Below are 18073 nucleotides of genomic sequence, written 5' to 3' on the forward strand. Positions count from 1 at the left end.
CTTTAGTCAGGCATTCAAAAGTCACAAGGTGGACACAAGACCATCAAGAACTGAAAGTTAAAAACAACTCTCAGTATGTGGCACTTTGTACATTAAGATGTATTTGTAAGAGTTTAGTGTTAGACTAACACAAAGCAACACTTATTCCAAAGTGTGAGTATAAAAAGTTAAGTTTTTTCTGATAAAATCCCTCTTGCATTTTGCTTCAACTCATATTATCGTTGAGAAATGAATCCCAGTTGGAAAGCGTTGTATTGGAAGCATCATGCCTATTTACTTCCATTCAGCCTGCTGGACTCTACAGCATGCTAGTTTCTAAATCATTTGATGTTTCTTTTTGGTAAAATAGCACTTAATTATCTGGTCTAATAAATGCAACGGCAGCCTAAAATATTGGCTGCCATTATTTCGGTCGTCTTGATTCTAAGAGGACCCAAAGTCGTCTTAGCATCAAGACCTAGGCACACATTTTTAAAGCACTGCAAGAACAGAGTAAGAAGTCATATTTTGCTTGTTCTTGTCGGATGAAAAGCTTTTACGACGCAGACATTTTCTGCGCTGTGTCTGTTGACCTTCGTATACCCCTGCATCGATGATGCCAACATGCAGAAGTCCTGCCTTCTTTTTTGACGGCAGTTCACATCTCAGAGATTGTGTGTTGCAATTTCTCAGTTTTATACTGAAAGAATAACTGTTTCACAACAGAATTATTGAAATTTATGTCTATGTTGTAAAATCAAAATCAGAACATTTTAAACATGTCATCAAATGTTAAACAAGCGAGACAGAAAATGACAAAAGTGATTAAAATTTTGCCAAAATCAATAATTCAGAGACCGAAAGTCTTCTTAGCATTGTTGGGTTGTTGTCAGGTTTTTGCATCAGATCAAAAAGCTACAGTACATTTACAGCCAGTGTTTTGGTGCAAGTCAGATGTCTCGGTGCTGCAGAGATGATCGCAAGCAAACACCAGACCACACTGGCTTGTTTCCAGACCATGAGAAAAATGCACAATGCGCCGGTTTGCTGTGCTTTTGCTCATGGGAACCTTGGCACGTTGACAGCTGAGCTCAGATGTTGACGATCCTTGATCCACATTGTGGTTGACATCTGATTTTATACTTGTTTGTGTGTGTGGTTAATGCAAACTGGTGTGAAACTGTTGACCTACACTTCAACCTGTGAGCTCAACTGTCATCAACACCCAATAAAAATGCATATCAAGTATTTTATATGAGATATTGATATAATACTTTAAGATTTCAACAGTGTGAACTGGTCTTCCATATTGCTGACAAATGCCTGTTGTGTTTTGCTGAATTTCAGCCCTGGGTTCATTTAGCTGTTATAAGAACACAAGTGTCCTGATGGCAGCATTGACTAACATATAAGTAGTTTGAGGATGAGAACTAAAACCAAAAAAGCATTTATCCACAATGTATTTTCCTACTAACATCTGTTTTTGAAATTGCAAAGAAAGCACGTTTTACTATTGAAATTGAAAACTAAGCATGGTCTGCAGGCGATACTATTTGTAAGAAAATGTTTTTCTTGTGTCATAATACTCACAATTTTTTATGGCAAAAATCTTTAGTAATTTGTAAGACTTTTAATGGCTTGAATTTGAGTGAACAATGATCACAGCTGAACTAAAATATAGAAAAAAAAATATTACCTCTGTTATTGTTAGCAAAAAGCTATTGTTAGCAACATTCTCATTAAATTTGCATTTTATTGAGGTGATTAATAAGTGATGTTTTAGTCAATATTTTAAACTAGTTGAAAGTCAAAAAATGAAATGTTTATCAGTGGGCTTACTACCTCGATCAAGAAATATGCTGCATGTTTTGGTTTTTCTTTCATATAATCAATGTTTATTTTATTTGCACATTGAACTTGTTGAACTAAAAATAGTGCAAAAAACGAGGTTGGATACTTTACGGTCAAGAGGAAGTGTAAACCGAGTCAGCATGTTACACTTCAAAGAAATCTGGAAATCTGTATCTGCCAGTAAAAAATCTCCTTGGTGCATCTGCAGCAATTGCTGATGAATACCAGATGACATCAGACTCATAGCCCTGGCCTCAAGTTACCTCATATTAAAATATTACCAAGAAATAAAACATTTTAAAAGAAATTGTTGATATTATTATTATCTTGTTTTTGTCATGATGCTCAAATGTTTCATTTACCTGGTTCTGGCTCTTGATTTCTATTTTGTTTTTCGTCATTTCAAATTAGAACTCAAGTCACAAGCAAATAGTGCTTGAATTGTGCAAGATGCAAAATCTCTTCTTACATCTTGCTTAAGTCAGTAATTTCCTCGATTGTCTTGTTTGTGTGCAGACATCACTCTCAGCTGGCTTGAAACATTCGGATCGGAACACAAGTGGAACGCAAAAGCAAAAGTCTTCGTAAAGTAAAACTATTTTCTTTTCAGTATTCAGTATTCAGTAAGAACACTTTTGTTGATGCAGCATTTTAGCAATAAGAAGAAATGGTATTTCACACTGCCATTTAGTAAATAACATCTGTCTTCTTTTATTGTGCTTCTTAATGCATGACTGAAACTGACTAAAACTGAAAGTCTGTTATATTTTCACAAAGAGGCAGTTCTTCAAATGTTCTGATTGAGAATTTTTTGAATTATAGTTTTACTTTGCAGACTTATATATATAATATAATTTCAGGTTGTCCCTGAAATTTTATTGCACGTCTTTTCGACTTCCCAAATATTTTGTAAGCTGATTTAAATATCATTTTATTTCCACAAAATAAAACCGTAATAAAGACTACATCATGATCCAAAAAGGCCACAGATCTTATGAATTATTTAAATTTCTGTTTACAATTGAATTCTGTATTTAAATAATAAAGAAAAATAATTCCTGATTTTATAAACAAAGATACTTTATCTCTACACTAATTGGTCTTTTTAATGAAGTGACATTCTTCTCTTTTTAAGACTGTCAAAACCAAATGTTCTTGGAAGCTTTATTGTCATGCTGCACCCTTTAGTCAAAAGCAACTGTAAGCAAACTCTACCTACGGGCATTAGTCAGTGCAGTTGTGAAACAGGAAAAGCAGGAGTTGTGAAACTGTGAGGGGAGAAGGCCTCTTGTCATTAACAGAGGAAACTAAAAGAGTTTCATACAAATGGGCGAATTTCATCACTAGAGGGTTGTTTTATAAACATTTGGTTTCTCTTCAGTGTGACAGTCTGCAGCAGATACTTGTTTTGAGCAAGGAAAAAAGCATTCAAAAGCATTCTTCCATTGTAAGAATACAAACTATAACTTAACTTATTTTGCCAAGCTAAAAAAAAGACCTGTCTAAAATTTAAAGAAAATGTCAATGTCATTTTCTCTTTCAAATAATAAATAAATGTTATTTGTTGTATTTAATGCATTCAGTTTTTATATTCCAGCTCTTCGCAGACCTTTTGCCCAGTAAGAACAGCTCTGCGTTCACCACGTAACTTTTTTCTTTTTTTTTTACACTTGTTTCAAACGATAACAACTCAGTCACGCCAGGTTTATGTGTCAGTGTGTCTATACATTTGCAGAGAAGTGGTGGTTTATTTGATGTGTGGCAGATTGCAGACAGTTGTTTCTTCACTTCGAATTGGGTGTTATGAGTCAATCTGACTATTTCATACAATGTGGTAGTTTTTTTTGTTTTCAGGGTGGTTTTCAAGCTGCTGTATTGCTGAAAAAAATCACCTTCTGAATTAATCTCAGTGTGTGATAAGATTATGAAACTTGTACGCAAAAAGCAAACTTCACTATTTGGGGTATTGGGAAATTAATCAAAGTTAAAGCTGTGAACAACTCGAAGCTCAGCAACTTCCAATTTCTTCCACATTTCTTTAAAATGTATATTAGAAAAAACGAACGACTGTGTGCAACAGGAGATACTGTCTAGGAAACCCTGTTAACCTGAAAGACAGACAGATGAAATATTCAACTTCAATATGAGAGATAGGTTTAATCTTAATTCAGTTCTGTTCTGCTTAGTTCTTCAATGATTGCTTACATTCATTAAGTAATTTCTGAATGTCATTAAGTGTCATTATTGCACTTAATGACACAAATCTAATTTATACAGATAAAAATAGTCAATGCAATTAGATTCAAATTCAGTTACACACACAAAAATAAATCATCATAATTTTTTACTAAACCTTCCACTGTCTGCCAACAGAACCCAAAAAGTAAAGAGGAAACTACCCACTACCATCACAGGACACTGGAGTTACAAGAGACACCCTGAACATATTTGTCTTGGCTGACACCCATTTCTAGTTTTCCCTGGAGGGCTAGCTCAAAGGTTGGTTGATAAAAATAAAGGAAATATTTGCTGCAGCTACTTTGCTAAAGGTAGTTGTTCTGAAACAGAAAACAAGGAGACAATAAGTTTGCCAACTTACATACCAAAAGCACGTCTAACTATAAACTTCTCTTCCCTAAACAAATAAAAAGTACAAAGTGAGTTGTGTCGGTTGTTGCATTTTTAGCCTGAAAACAGTGGGAATTAAGAGTTTTGCTGCATTTAATTAAGAAAACAAAAGCTTCCTCAGCAAGTTATTTTACCTGCTACTCCCTGATTAGCGCTGACCTAGTTAAAATTGGCCGATTCCAATCTGTGGCAAATATGTTTGTTGACGCATCTGTGGCAAATATGTTTGTTGACGCATCTGGAATTTCCAGTAACACTTCAGCATTTATGATTTTCAGCCATAGCATGCACTCTTACAGCTCAAATGAATCACAAGAAAAAAGAGCATCTTTTGACTTGAGAACTGTACTCTCAGGTCGGCAGGTCTTCAAGCTATGTAATACATATAAGACATATAGACACGAAGAGGGTACCTGCCTACAAGTACCACACATGATCACAAGAATGTCGTTAAGAACTGTATTACCATAATTCATTAAAAGTCTTTTGCTGCCATTTAAGAGAAAGGAAAAATCCCCTGACGTTTCTTAATGTTTAAGTGCCATTGATCAAATGGTCACTCAGGTTTTCAGAGTTACAGGTAAAGCTTATAAATGGGACTAAGTGCCCATAATGCACACTTAACCAAAACTAAAGGACGATCAGCTAAAAGTTGTCAGAGCATGACAACTAGCAATGCTGCTTTTCAAAAACCAAAACAAAGCATTTAATATTCTGAGGGAACAATATATCCAGCTAATTTCAATTCCAGCAGTTTACAATTTTCTTAGTGACTGACAATTAAAAGTACAAAGTCCTGCAAGTTCGCTGATAGAGGTTTAATCATCAATCTGGTAGAAAAAGACCACGAGATGAGGGTTGTTGTGTTTGAGGACCCAAAAAAGGGGAAGTTTCAGAATTAGACTCAGGCGATAAATAATTAAAATGGATATAATGGTTATATCTTTTCCATTATGATGCAGTCTTTACATTTTCTGCAAAGAGAATTTTGATTTCATTTGTCATTTCAGTTTTTAGGACATTTATATTCTCTATCAAAACGTCAAAACAAATTATTATAAATACATTTTAAAAGATATTTTTTTGAGCAAAAAGGCAATGGTTGCAATGAAATCAGCATCATTCTTTGCATTATACAAGCTTACATTTTTATGCATTCAAAAGCAAGCTGTTTGATGCACAAAAACTAAGGAAACATGCTTCATAATTTGTTTCATGCAGGCATTAATTTGGTAGAGGTTCACAAACCACCTTACTGTGAACGAATTCTCATCCTTTGTGCATCATCACCCCGTTTTGTGAGAACAAACACAGCTAATAGTAAACAATGGATTGTAACTAGGATACTGGTGTCAACACTCTTTGTGTCCGTAAACATATGTCAGCAAGCTGTGAACCATTGAGTGGCAGAGAGCAGCTTCCTGTCTCACAGGCAGACATGAAAACAGAGGCCTTTACAATACAAAACGTGCTGTGCATTAAAAACCACAAAACACAAGAAGTTGTCGTACTCCTGGCACAGAGAAGTGGCAGTTTGAGGAAAATGTATGACTTACAAAATTGTAACTTTCAACAAGATTGTCATTTTTTTGCAAATCCACAAAATGAGTGTGCACTGATAAAACTCCCTCATGCATGTTCCGCTGCAGATGTCCACACAAAAAACTGTTTTGTGCTAGATTGTTATGCTAAACTAGCTGCAGGTTTGAGTTTTATCTTCTTCACTCTGCAGTGAAATAAAGAAGGAAACTCCTTAGGAGAACCTTCAGCAAGAATTTTAAAAGCGACAGGAAATTGCAGTCTTAGCTAATTTACGGAAACATCAAGATAGCAGCAACAACACTTGTGTATATCAGAATTCTTTGATGTACTGGTGTATAAACAAAGCAGCACTCTGTCTTGTTTGCTAAACACAACTATAAAGGTTGTGTTATAAATCACCCAGAAAATGCAATTTATTATTAATTGCATTTATTAATTTCAATTTTCTGATATAGCAAAGAGAAAGTGATTTTTCACCTCCTAAATATTAAACGTTTCTGTCATAAGTAGAGGTTTGAATTTTAGGAGGGGGAGACCAGACTTACACTTCTCAGACCACAGGAAGATTTCAACAGCTGATAAAAATTGAATATTTCAGTGTTAGTTTGTGTACATATTTAGGTTGAGGTTAAGCAAGCATTTATTTGGTTTATGAGTTGGGAACACAAAAAGAAACTACAAGTTTAAGAAATTAGTAAGTGTTGTCATAGCTTTGTGGTTACCTAACTATATTAGTTGCCATATTTGCAGCATTAATTCAGAGAAACCATTCAGATTTTTGCGTAACTCATCATGTTGTTTTGGTTCTGTTTGCTACCAGTGTCAACATCTTTTATTTATCCTTTAATTTTGTCTGTTTATTGGTATTTTTCCCAAAACATGGCTATGGCATGCTTGTGTACATCAGCAGCGAGCAGAGTCAAGATAAAGGGGGCTGGGCTGTTTTCTCAAACATACCAAAGGACTGAGGCATTTAGCTTCAGAGTCTCCTTAGGTCACAGATCGACCTCACAGAGTCCTGCTGCTCTGATCATCTCTGGCCACCATGATCTCCTACCTTCTCTTACCTGCCGTCATTCTCTGTAAGCGTCTGATTTAACAATTCCAGTTAGAATTGAATAACCTGACTTTTTGCTCGTTTGTTTAGCTTCTTATAACAGGAGTTAGATGTTTTTTTGTTTCCCCCCCCCGCCCCTTTTGGGGTAGGCACTGATAAAAGGTAAAAATATTAATATGAATGGTATTGAGTACTTAACTTGTGTGTTTGCAGGTGTTGCCGTGTCACAACAAGTTACCATTACGGATGAGCTGCATAACCAAACGTTCAGTGTTTTCACACATGGAAACAGTAAGGCTCCTTCTACACTTTGGTTTGAATTCCTCAAAACTAATTCAGTATGCTATTAATTATATTGATTAACTGTTGTTTTCATCTGAGAACAGCAGATGAAGTTTCTATATTTTTTATTTTGAAAACAATAGATATATTGGGTCATTAGCTGCTTTATACAATGAAAGCAGCTAATGACTCTAATAATTATAAATCAATTCAGTTGATCCTATATAAAATAAAGTATGTGCTGTTTAATGTGCTGTTAGAACATTAAGATGTTCTGTTTTTAATAAACTGTGGAAAATGTATTCAATTTTGACTCAAAGATTTCAACAGCACGGATTGGAATATTACCTAAAAATGAATATTGGAGTTCAGCCTGAGTTATCAGATTTTTCATTATTGTTGATAATTAACTTTTTAAAAGATTTTTTGAAAAATGGCAGCCATTTTTTAATGTAAATAGTTCAACCTGGATAAGAATTATTTCTTAGAATTCATTTAAAATATTATATTTTGTCAGATTTTTATTGGACAGAGCTTAAAAATGATTTAACAACCAAAAAAAAATACATATAATAATTACAAAAAATGCATCAGGAAATTCAGTTTGTTCAGACACTGCTACTGAAACTGTCTGGTTTTTGTATTACTCAGAGCTTATGAGCATTTTGCTTTATCAAGTAAGTTGACAAAATGTGCTGATTATTATAAAAATGAAACTTCTCCATCTCCAGTTTGTGGGTTTAATTCACAAAAGGTCACAGTAAAAAGAGTATTTCTCTGAACGTTTACCTTCAGTAGAGTTAGATTTTAAAAAAAATCTCCTTGCAATAGCAAGGAAAATAACTACGATCAGCCTAAAGGAGATACATTTTACAGACAAGCCAAAGAAAGCCCAGAAAAATAATCTGTACAACAAAGCAAATTATTAACAAGACAAATTATTACTGCTCAGTAAAGCAAAATTATTTTTTTCAGGTACGACAAACCCAAACAATAAGGCAACGGATTTGTACAAAGATCACCTGAAAGACATTGAGGATGAACTGGAAAAGAACACATCTTTAATTATCACAGAGGATGATGGTGAGTGGAGAATTGTTAAGGACAATCTCACTTTAATAAATAAAAATACAAGCAATTGAAGGTCACCAAGCTTGACCTTTTAAAGAAATGGAGGATATCTTCCAATTTATCCAGCAAAATGTTCATCCTTTGGTGAAGTTTGACTCTGATTAGCACTTTAAATTAATCTGTGGCTATTTGATTGGCAAGAGTTCGTCTGTAATACTTTTGTCTTTTCCTGCAGAACATTTCCAGGACCCACAGAATGAAATCCCACACAAGCATTGCCACCGGGGTGAGCTAATACAGTTCAGTCACCAGTACTGTGGACAGATTTTTCATGCAGAAATGCATGATATCCACAAAGATGACTGGTGTGTCCTGAAACACATTATCAGGTATGTCAAAAGAGTTTTGAGTCCTTTTATACATATTTATTTCCATCTAAACAATGACACCTATTTCGGTCCATGCCATGGCGACAAAAACAAAAGCAATGCCTGAACACTTTTTACTTTTTATTTTTTAACAACAAATTTGTAACGTTTTGCTGTTAAAATTGGCTTTAATACTCAGTTTATTTTATGTAATTTTTCTAGGTGAATACACAATTGACAATTACATTAGAAAGAGAAATAAAACAGGGATTATGCACGCACACTCTGTAAACACCCCTGTAACGTTTGTCGTCAACAGACTTCTCACAAATGCACAATTTCCTGTTTTTGTTCAAGACTTTAAACTTTAGAAGAATAACACTTCATTAAAGCAAATATAGACTATAGCGTTTTCAGTGTCAGTTTCAAAATCAAAGAAATTGTACTTAATACATGTAGCCTGCATTAGTTCATTTTTATCAGACTTATATTGAACTGTGAACACATTACAGACAATAAAATAATTTACAAGCAGCATTTTAACAGGAAGTGAAAAAGTAGAACAGATGTAAAATCATGTTCAAGAATAATTTTAGCTACTATTGAAATGATTTATACATTAAAAATTATTTTTTTTAAATAATAAAAAAATAAAGTTCAGACCAGCCCAGATTGGTGAAATTGTGGATGGGAATGTAAGTTGTTTGATTTGCAGATAGAGGGCATGACACAGGACTGGATTTAGAAGGATGTGGGGCCAAAGCCAGTCTTGGTGCCCGAAACCCACACAATTTTTCTTTATACATGCAAATTAAAGATGGCTCAGTGTGCATTAGCTTTAAACTGTTTAAGCCTTGATTGCATAAAAGTGATTTTGTTGTTTGTATGTTTGAATTTACCCCTTCCTGATATACACAACAGAAATTCTTGAAATTTCTGCCCATGCAACAGGAAGAAGACATGCTATAGTGACGATGCCAAATTTGTGTATATCTGTGTATCAGCAGTTTCTGAATCTGGCACAGTCAATTTGACTATGTCAAATCTGTGAATACTACATGGTTTTTGATCATATTTCACAACCACAACAAACACACCTACTACATCCTATGAGTTGTTCCACTGAGATAAATACCTGATCTCAGTGGAACAACTCGCGTGCTTTCAGGTCTGCACCTAATTCTGCTGATCGACTTATTTCTCAGCTCAGACGTACAGCATAGGAGAATAATATTTCTTCACCTGGCATGCACAAGCAGGCTTGCTGCAGCAGCTGCTGTTTGTTGTGCTTTGTAATACGTCACAGTTAGTCTGAAGTCTCTTGTTACCCCTAGCAAGTAACAATTTTATTAGTCCGAGGAGGATCAAGATTGCAAAATTGGTAAATTGGCTTCAATCCACCCTTATTTTGTGTCTGGACCTTTCAATTGATTGCATAAAAATATATATGCAAATCACAGAATTTAAAAATGATCCCAAAGGGACTACTACAAAATAACAAAGCTACATTTCACAAATATATTCAAATTTATTGAAACTGCAAAACGTAGACACTCAAACATTAGACATTATGCATTGTAAAAATCCTTCTCAATTAATTCACAGTTGTTTTGTGGAAAGAGCTAACAACTATGCAATTCAACTGTAACTAAAATTTGTTGGACTTTTTACCCAGACATTGTGGAAGGGCTGGGCACTCATAAAGTGGATTGATAGTATTGCTGTGGGTGTTCATGGAGCTTTGGTATGTTGGTTCAGTTCTACTGGGAAATATCCGTCATTAGAATGAGTCTGAGGAAGTTCCTCCTCTTCCTGCTTAACAAATAGTTTCCTCCTTCACTCACCCAACCCCCAATGTCAATCTTCTGCTCTATTTATGTCCCGTCAGTAAATAGTTTAACCACAGCAGTTTTAGTTATGTTTGCTGTGGCCCATTATTACAGAGCTTCAGGGTTTAGCTGTAAAGTTTCAGTTGTTGAGATACAAAATAAGTGTCTCAACAGAAAGCTAAATTAGTCCAAATAGTCAGAAAAACATCTATGAGGGTTAATATTAAAAGCACTTTTGATTAAGTGCTGTCCCAAAACAGACACAGTATCCATCCATTGTTCATGCCTGCATAGACCATTCATACACTCAGGCCTAAGGAGTAATTTAGATGAGCCAGTTCTCTTAACAGTCCCATTTTTAATCTCTGCAAGGAAGGTGCTGTACCCAAAGAGTAAATAACTTACTACATGCTGCCAGCCTTTCCGGTTTATAGAACTAATTTGGAAAACAAATTCACATGTTTTCTACGGCAAAAACATTTTTGTCTTTTGGGGTGCTTTGCCATTTCTATTTGTGCCATGTCTTTTCTTTAAATTTTGGTTTGCCTTTTTGAATATTTTGGTGTATAACCATCATGTGTTCTTCTGTTCTACTTTTTTGTATCTAAACATGCAACAACTGTGGGAAAGCAACAAACCTATTTTGTTTATTTCCTATCACACCACGGACACAGAGAATTTCTTTTTGCTCTCCTTATTGTTAATGAAATACCTCTCTAACATAATTTATTTTTATCTGTTGCAGAATCTACAACAATTTGACACTATGTGTGGAGCTTGTGACTGTGTTAACTGACTGCTTTTTTCCAAATCCTGACGTCCAAGACTTCTTCCTCTACATCCACTCCACCTACTTCCAGAACTGCACGAAGAAAGAAGAGCTGCTTCAAGATGCCCCTACCAGCCTGGTGGTGGCACTCACCATCATCGAAGTGAGCTTTATCCCTGTCCTGGTTTGTCTGGTACTTTGGAAAAGTTAGGAACTGACTGGCCCATACAAAAAAATAAAAAGAAAAAATTACATAGCTTTGAACATTTTGGCCACCAAAGCTTTTAGTAGAAGATTCTTTGATTCATACATGGATTCATTTCTGCAAACAAGTGAGCTGTGTAAAATGTCAAACAGGTTTTATCTAAAACCGGATTTTTTTCTGTTTTTTTTTTTTTTTTTTAATGAAGCAACATCTCAGAATCCGCTTTGCTTTTCAGGCACAATGATTAACACGACACATAACTATTATTTTTAAAACGTAGTTTTATTGAAGTATCAAGACCAAACACTAAGCAATAAAATCAACATTAAAAAACTAATTCTCATAAACAAATGCTTCCTGAAAATAATGATGAAAGATGTTACATTTTTGATTGATAAATAAAAGTAAACCTTTGTCAAACTTTACTTAGAGAAGACTGATATTTGCTATATGTAACCCGTAGAGGAAGCTCACTTACTCATTTGAGTCCGAGCTCCACCGTTTTAAAGCTACACATACAAGTCAATTTAAGCATTACTGACATGTCAGAATTTATGTTGACAAAAACAATACAAAAGTTGTAAAAATAAATTCCAGAAATGGAGAAAATATCCCTAACTTACCATGTCTAAGTCATTCAACAGTGGATATGTAAAAGTTCTCCAAGTGATTTTCAGTTTCTCATTTTATTTTACTTCTTTTTTTTTTTATGAGTAGCTTTTAAAATTGGAACCTGATGTTCCTGTGCATTTTATTCTAAATAAAATGAAAGATTTCTGCATCAACTTTATCAGTTTATAAAGTTAATAGAGGAGTGCCTCAAAAGCTGCAATTGTTGCAAAGGATGTTTCTACAAAGTTTTGACTTGGAAGTTGAAATGCAAATGCATGCCACACTTTTTTGTAGATATTGTCATAATCAATTGGAAAGTTCAAAGTTGTAATTTAGATTGTAAATAAATAAACAAATTAGCATGGCAAAATAGCATTTTGAAAATAAAACATACAAACTTATTTTATTTTGCTTTTTGTTGATGTGCAATGTGAAAATTTTGTCAAATTCCTGCTGGTAACAAAAGATGAAACTGATCAAACAAGCACACTCTAAATCTGATAAATAAAAACCTTTCATTATATTAAAGCAGATCAGGTTCAACCAACCACAGGTTCCGTTTTCACACCTATGCTTCTCTGAGCTTCACAGCCCATCAAAGGCTAAGGGTGCTAAAAGTTTACTGAGTCATCAGGGATACATAGCTGACCAACCTAAGAATCTTGTGTCAATTGTTTTTTTTTTTTTGTTGTTGTTGTTGTTTTTGTTGTTTATGTAGACGATATGAAACAAAAGCTGTTGTTGCTTAAACAGCACCTAGCCTTCTTTCACCACTCCCAAAAGAACCTAATTTGGTCTACCTACAGCCTATCTTGAAAATACGGTTTGATGGGTTTTCAAAATATATAATAATATGTTGAGGACGTAATTCAGTCAGGTAAATGAGGTGTGATGGAGCAGGAGCACATCTAAAGAACTCAGTTTTGATGACACCGCATGTGAAATGGGACACTGCCACCTTCTGGATATAGTTTAACAAACTTATTTCAAAATTAAAGGCAGAGAAACAGATGCTCTTATTAATACTATATATGTTACAGTTTACTTTAACATTAACATGATTTAACTTTATGATACCTGAAGTTACACTGAGTCTAAAAACATTAGTAATAAAATAGATATATAAATAAAGACACAGACAGCAAATCTGATTTGTTTTTGTTTTATGTCAATGCTTACATGTCAGCTACATATTGTTGACGGTGAGTATGCTGTAAAATAGTTACACAATTACACTATAAAGAATTGCACACTTTTTATTTAAAGAATGTATTAAATATTGCCAGCTTGCTAACAATTTGATGATTAGAGTAAATCACTTAAAGCTTCAAGGCAGCTGTGACTGAACAATAATACTGTCATTGATTGTAAAGCAAATGTTTCAAACACAGAATTAAATAGCATTTGTTAGTGGATTATTATGGATCTTCATCAGCAGGACAGTACATGACATCGTTTAACAGTAAAGTTCACGCAGAGACACTGGTGAACTTGTGTCAATCGCTGCTCCTCGCGCTTGCAGTCTCAGAATAAATGAAAACATTAATAATCCAGCCAACACGGGACTAATAGAGGACTAGTGTCATTGATCCTGCAGTGACACGCTGTCAGTTTCCTGACCTGAATGACCAGGTCAGGAGATAACTCACCTAGTCATTCAAGTTCATTCAAGTTCAGTGTACAAAAAAGAAAAGAACACAACAAATTAAATGCTGCTAGAGTTTGTCAAACACTGATCCAGAAGTTTTGCAGTTCAAATAGGTGCAACTTGTTTGACGATGTTCTCTTCTTAGAGGAAAGACTTTCTCTTTCAACTAATTCAAACAAGCCATAGTTCTTCAACATTTTTCTTATGTCCTCTCATTAAATCTAGCATTTAATATGCTAAACAAAGCCTTCAAGAGGTTTTGAGGGCTTTCCAAACTTCCTGAATATTTCACAGTCTGAATGTTAGACAAATTCGCTGAGATCTGATAGTATTTATTCTGAAACAACAATACAACAACAGAGCAGTGGGGAACACTCACTAAGAGTAGACAAAATTAGAGAGGGATGACAGGAAGTGAAAAAGAGTTAAATGAATAAACAAATGGAGGAGAACCTGTTCACATATTTGCCAGTTTTTTTTTGTGTGTGTGTGGGGCTTAGGAGATGTCTCATTAATTGCTGCCAGATCAAACCCCACTGGAGATTTGTGTGAGTTATGCCAACTTTTGAATAATTATTCTCTCTAGTAATCTGAGTAATCTAGTAAATTTCCCTACAGCTTTTCATTATTGGGCATAAACAATTGCTTCTACAATTGCCAATGTTAGCACTCACCTGGATGCTCTAGGGCAGCAAAATGCCATGTTTATAGGCTGTCAATAAGATGACAACTGACTACAGAAGTGCATTTCATTTCCATGATATTGCCACTGCTTCTCCTCTTACAATAAAAACAATGAATAATGACATTATTGGATCTATTATGAACTTTTGCATATTTGAGAATTGATTCAATCATTTTAAAATTTGCCTAAGACTAGAAAACTGTTTTATGTAAAACCTGCAAATGCAAATGTGTATTCTTACAAGACAAGTTAAATAAACAGCCTTCTGGTTCAGAGCTCTGACTTAGTCTTGCTTAGATTTTTTCTTCCTGCTCAGCTGAAAGCAGAGGAATCGTATGAAACCTACCACAGCAGCTGTCAGCATCAGCAAAATTGCCAACAAGAAGACAAAAACATCCACAGAATAATAAGAATACCAAGGCATCTTATAAGACTCTGTTCGTAAATGTGCGGCCCCTTTATGCCTCATGACAAACTCTATCCAGTACACTGCAGTATCCAAAGGATGCATTGGCTTATCCCGATGGAGAGTGGACAGGCGCTTCATGTTCTTTCTGTAGGAGGGATTGTTAATGACATCTTGCACTGCTTCCAGGAAGTTCTTTCGTGTGATCTGTGTTGCATCCACAGCCCTCGCTGCTCCTCGCGCTTGCAGTCTCAGGATGTTTTCAAACTGGTCAAACAGAAGGGGGATGCCGATGATGGGCACTCCATGGTAGATGGACTCGTACACACCGTTAGTGCCGCCGTGGGCCACAAAGGCTTTAGTCTTTGAATGACCCAACAGGTCGTTCTGTGGCATCCACTTAACCAAAAGGGTATTGTTGCCCAAGTTGCTGGGTCGCTCACCAACATGCCTCCATATGACTTTCTGAGGAAGCTGGGCAAAAGCAGCAGCTATTTCTGAGGTGATGTCTGTTGGTAGACCTTTAACCAGTGTACCCAGAGACATCAGGAGGACACCATGCTCTCCTGAACTTTGAACAAAGTCTTCCAGCTCTTTGGATAAAGGCTTGGAGGGCTTGCACTGAAATCCACCAATGTAGGCAATGTTTGGCATGGTAGGCCTGGGGAATTCAAAGACAAAGTCTACCCTCATGAGCCAGATGTCTGCACCTTGAAGAAGGTGATAGAACTTCATGTCTGGACCAAAGTACTTGTACACCAGTCTATCATAGTGAGGGCACACAACAAACTTGTCAATGCATGTGTTTAGAAAATAGAACAATGTATTTTTGACTCTTTCGATAAATGTCATCTTGTCGGTCACAGGGTGTGCAGAAGTTGGAACATATGAAGTTGGAGAAGGAGCCACAACAAAATGGCCTTCTCCACTGGTGATCCATCTCACATTATAAACTGTTGGCAGCTTTAGTTCATGAGCCACCAGAACTCCGACAGGTAAACCTGGATCAACCAGGACCACATCAAACTGAGTGTCCCGAATACTCTGCATAAGAGTCTTGTTCTCAAACATTTCCACTCCCAATAAGCTGGCCTGTTTGTGAATGTCCGACAGTGCATTCAGCATCTCCCAGTAAAACTTAACAAAACCGGATAATGAACCTTCCTTCTTAATTTCCAGCATTTTCATGAGAAAATTCACAAAGAAGTCCTCCTTTTCAATGACTATGGCTTCTGGCAGTGTGACAGTAATGGTGCGAAAATGTTGCGCAGATTCTTTGACATACCAACTAGTGGCTGTTCGAACAACAGTGACCTCATGGCCCTTAGCATGAAGGTTTTGGATCAGCAGGTTCATGTTGACCCAGTGGCTGCCATCCACTGGGAACACCAAAATCTTCCCTGCTTGGACACTGGTACCAGTGAGGAGGAGCACACTCAGCACCACAAAGAGAGAAACTCCTTGAAGACTCCCCATTGAAATGCCCTGAAGAAGATAGTCACATATGAGAATTTAGGGATAGCATACCACAGTGAATGTACAGTTTTAAACATTAATCATTTAGCAAAGAAGACAAAAGAAGACATTCATTCTGTTTATGTTACTTGAAAGTGTTAAGGTAAAAAGAGAAAGACATTTAAGGGTGTTTGACTGTCCAGCCTCAAACTGTTACAGCAAAGATGTGTTTGTGTTTATCAATTATTCTGTAGTCACAAATGTATTTATATTTGTATAAAATGTGACAAATCAACACAAAGTATTGCATAACTGAAGTTGAACAAAAAGAATTAATCATTTTTCATTTTTTCCCAAAACGAGGAAAATGTGGCAAGTATGTGTCTCTAGTCCTATTGACTCTAATACCTCTAAATACAATTGCATGCAATTACATCTGTGTGTAATTTAATAATAATTCAGCCGTTCAATGTGTGTAGAGAACATTGGTGAACAAACAGCATCGTGTGGCCCTTTTCCACGAGCGCCCTAGTCAGTGCAGCTCAACTCGGCTCTCCATGGGTTAGAAGGGTTTTCCATTAGTATTGTCTACATGTTACCGACCTTTTTTTGGGATTCAATTCATGCAAAGTCAGGCTGAAAAGGTGGTATTAGAAGACTGTTGGTCACTGATTGTCCAGGAACCCAAAGGTAATAGAAACATTCCCCCAAAAACCATCAGACAAAAAAAACTATCAGTTTAGGCGGCTGAATACAAATGGAAACCAACTTTTTAGACCGTAATCCCACTGAAATACATTAAAGCTTTTCGTGTTTAGTATGATAAAAATATGGAAAATTTCAAGTGGTATGAATACTTTTTAAAAGCATTGCACTAACAGTGAATATTATATTAAATGACAACTGAAGGTTATCATTTAACCTTCAGTTATCATCAATTATTCTGTACTCACAGTTCTTTCTCACTGTAGAACTGAGAAAGATCAATGGACATCTGGAAATTATTAGAATGCTTTTCTTCCTGTACACGAGACATTTTAGTAGTGGAGGAATGCATGATTTTCCTTAACCTTGAATCGTACTTGCATAGCTCTGCTGCAGTTTTTCAAAGCCTTCTGACATACTTGTACCAAGAAAGTTGCAGTTCTGATTTTGTTTCAGTGTGACTTTCAAAATCAGATTTTTGCACAAAACAGACATAGCTTTGAGGTTTTATATGGCACAAACACACAGTAATTGCTCAATAAATCAAAGTCCAATGGAACACATGTTCTCACTAATGCTTGGAGTTAGTTTAGTCTCTAATCTCAAAATCTGTCTTTAAGAAACTTGTTATGAAACTATTACATTTAAAACAATTATTCCCCGAGATTATAATTTTTCTGTTTGCAGGTCTGATCTTCAGGAAGTTAAAAAGAGGAAACTCTACCCTAAATCTCATCTGTGTATGAATTATGTTAACATGTTGCAAAGAAAGTGTTGGAACCTACCTCGCAGCTCAAATACAGCAGAGGAAATGTAAGTTTTGTTCTCCCAGGACAAAAAGGTCTCAGTGCCTGTGCTGTGCAGAATTTAAGTCCTGATTATTGTGTTACATAAGAAATGTGGGAGGGGTACGTGAGAACTGGACTTCAAGTTCATCTGTGTGAGTTTGAATTCGAGGAAAAGAAAACATTCTGCCAAGAG

The 18073-nt window shown here is 35.6% G+C and overlaps 2 protein-coding genes across 2 annotated transcripts; one reads left to right on the top strand and one right to left on the bottom strand.

Moving 5' to 3' along the window:
• The first annotated feature begins 6996 nt into the window (after positions 1-6996).
• On the top strand, positions 6997-12006 carry LOC129368103 (receptor activity-modifying protein 1-like). Its single transcript, XM_055042949.1, has 5 exons — positions 6997-7082; positions 7271-7348; positions 8315-8422; positions 8646-8799; positions 11353-12006. Exons 1-5 carry the CDS (start codon positions 7046-7048, stop codon positions 11585-11587), a joined length of 612 nt encoding a protein of 203 aa, XP_054898924.1. The 5' UTR covers positions 6997-7045; the 3' UTR covers positions 11588-12006.
• Positions 12007-13339: 1333 nt separating this feature from the next.
• Positions 13340-17972, bottom strand: LOC129368102 (UDP-glucuronosyltransferase 2C1-like). The gene is made up of 2 exons (XM_055042948.1): positions 17878-17972; positions 13340-16417 (listed from the first exon to the last, which is right to left on the bottom strand). Exon 2 carries the CDS (start codon positions 16406-16408, stop codon positions 14810-14812), a length of 1599 nt encoding a protein of 532 aa, XP_054898923.1. The 5' UTR covers positions 16409-16417; positions 17878-17972; the 3' UTR covers positions 13340-14809.
• Positions 17973-18073: the final 101 nt, after the last annotated feature.

This window comes from Poeciliopsis prolifica, unplaced genomic scaffold (genome assembly GCF_027474105.1).
Source record: "Poeciliopsis prolifica strain line A6 unplaced genomic scaffold, Auburn_PproV2 SCAFFOLD018, whole genome shotgun sequence".
Taxonomy (NCBI): domain Eukaryota; kingdom Metazoa; phylum Chordata; class Actinopteri; order Cyprinodontiformes; family Poeciliidae; genus Poeciliopsis; species Poeciliopsis prolifica.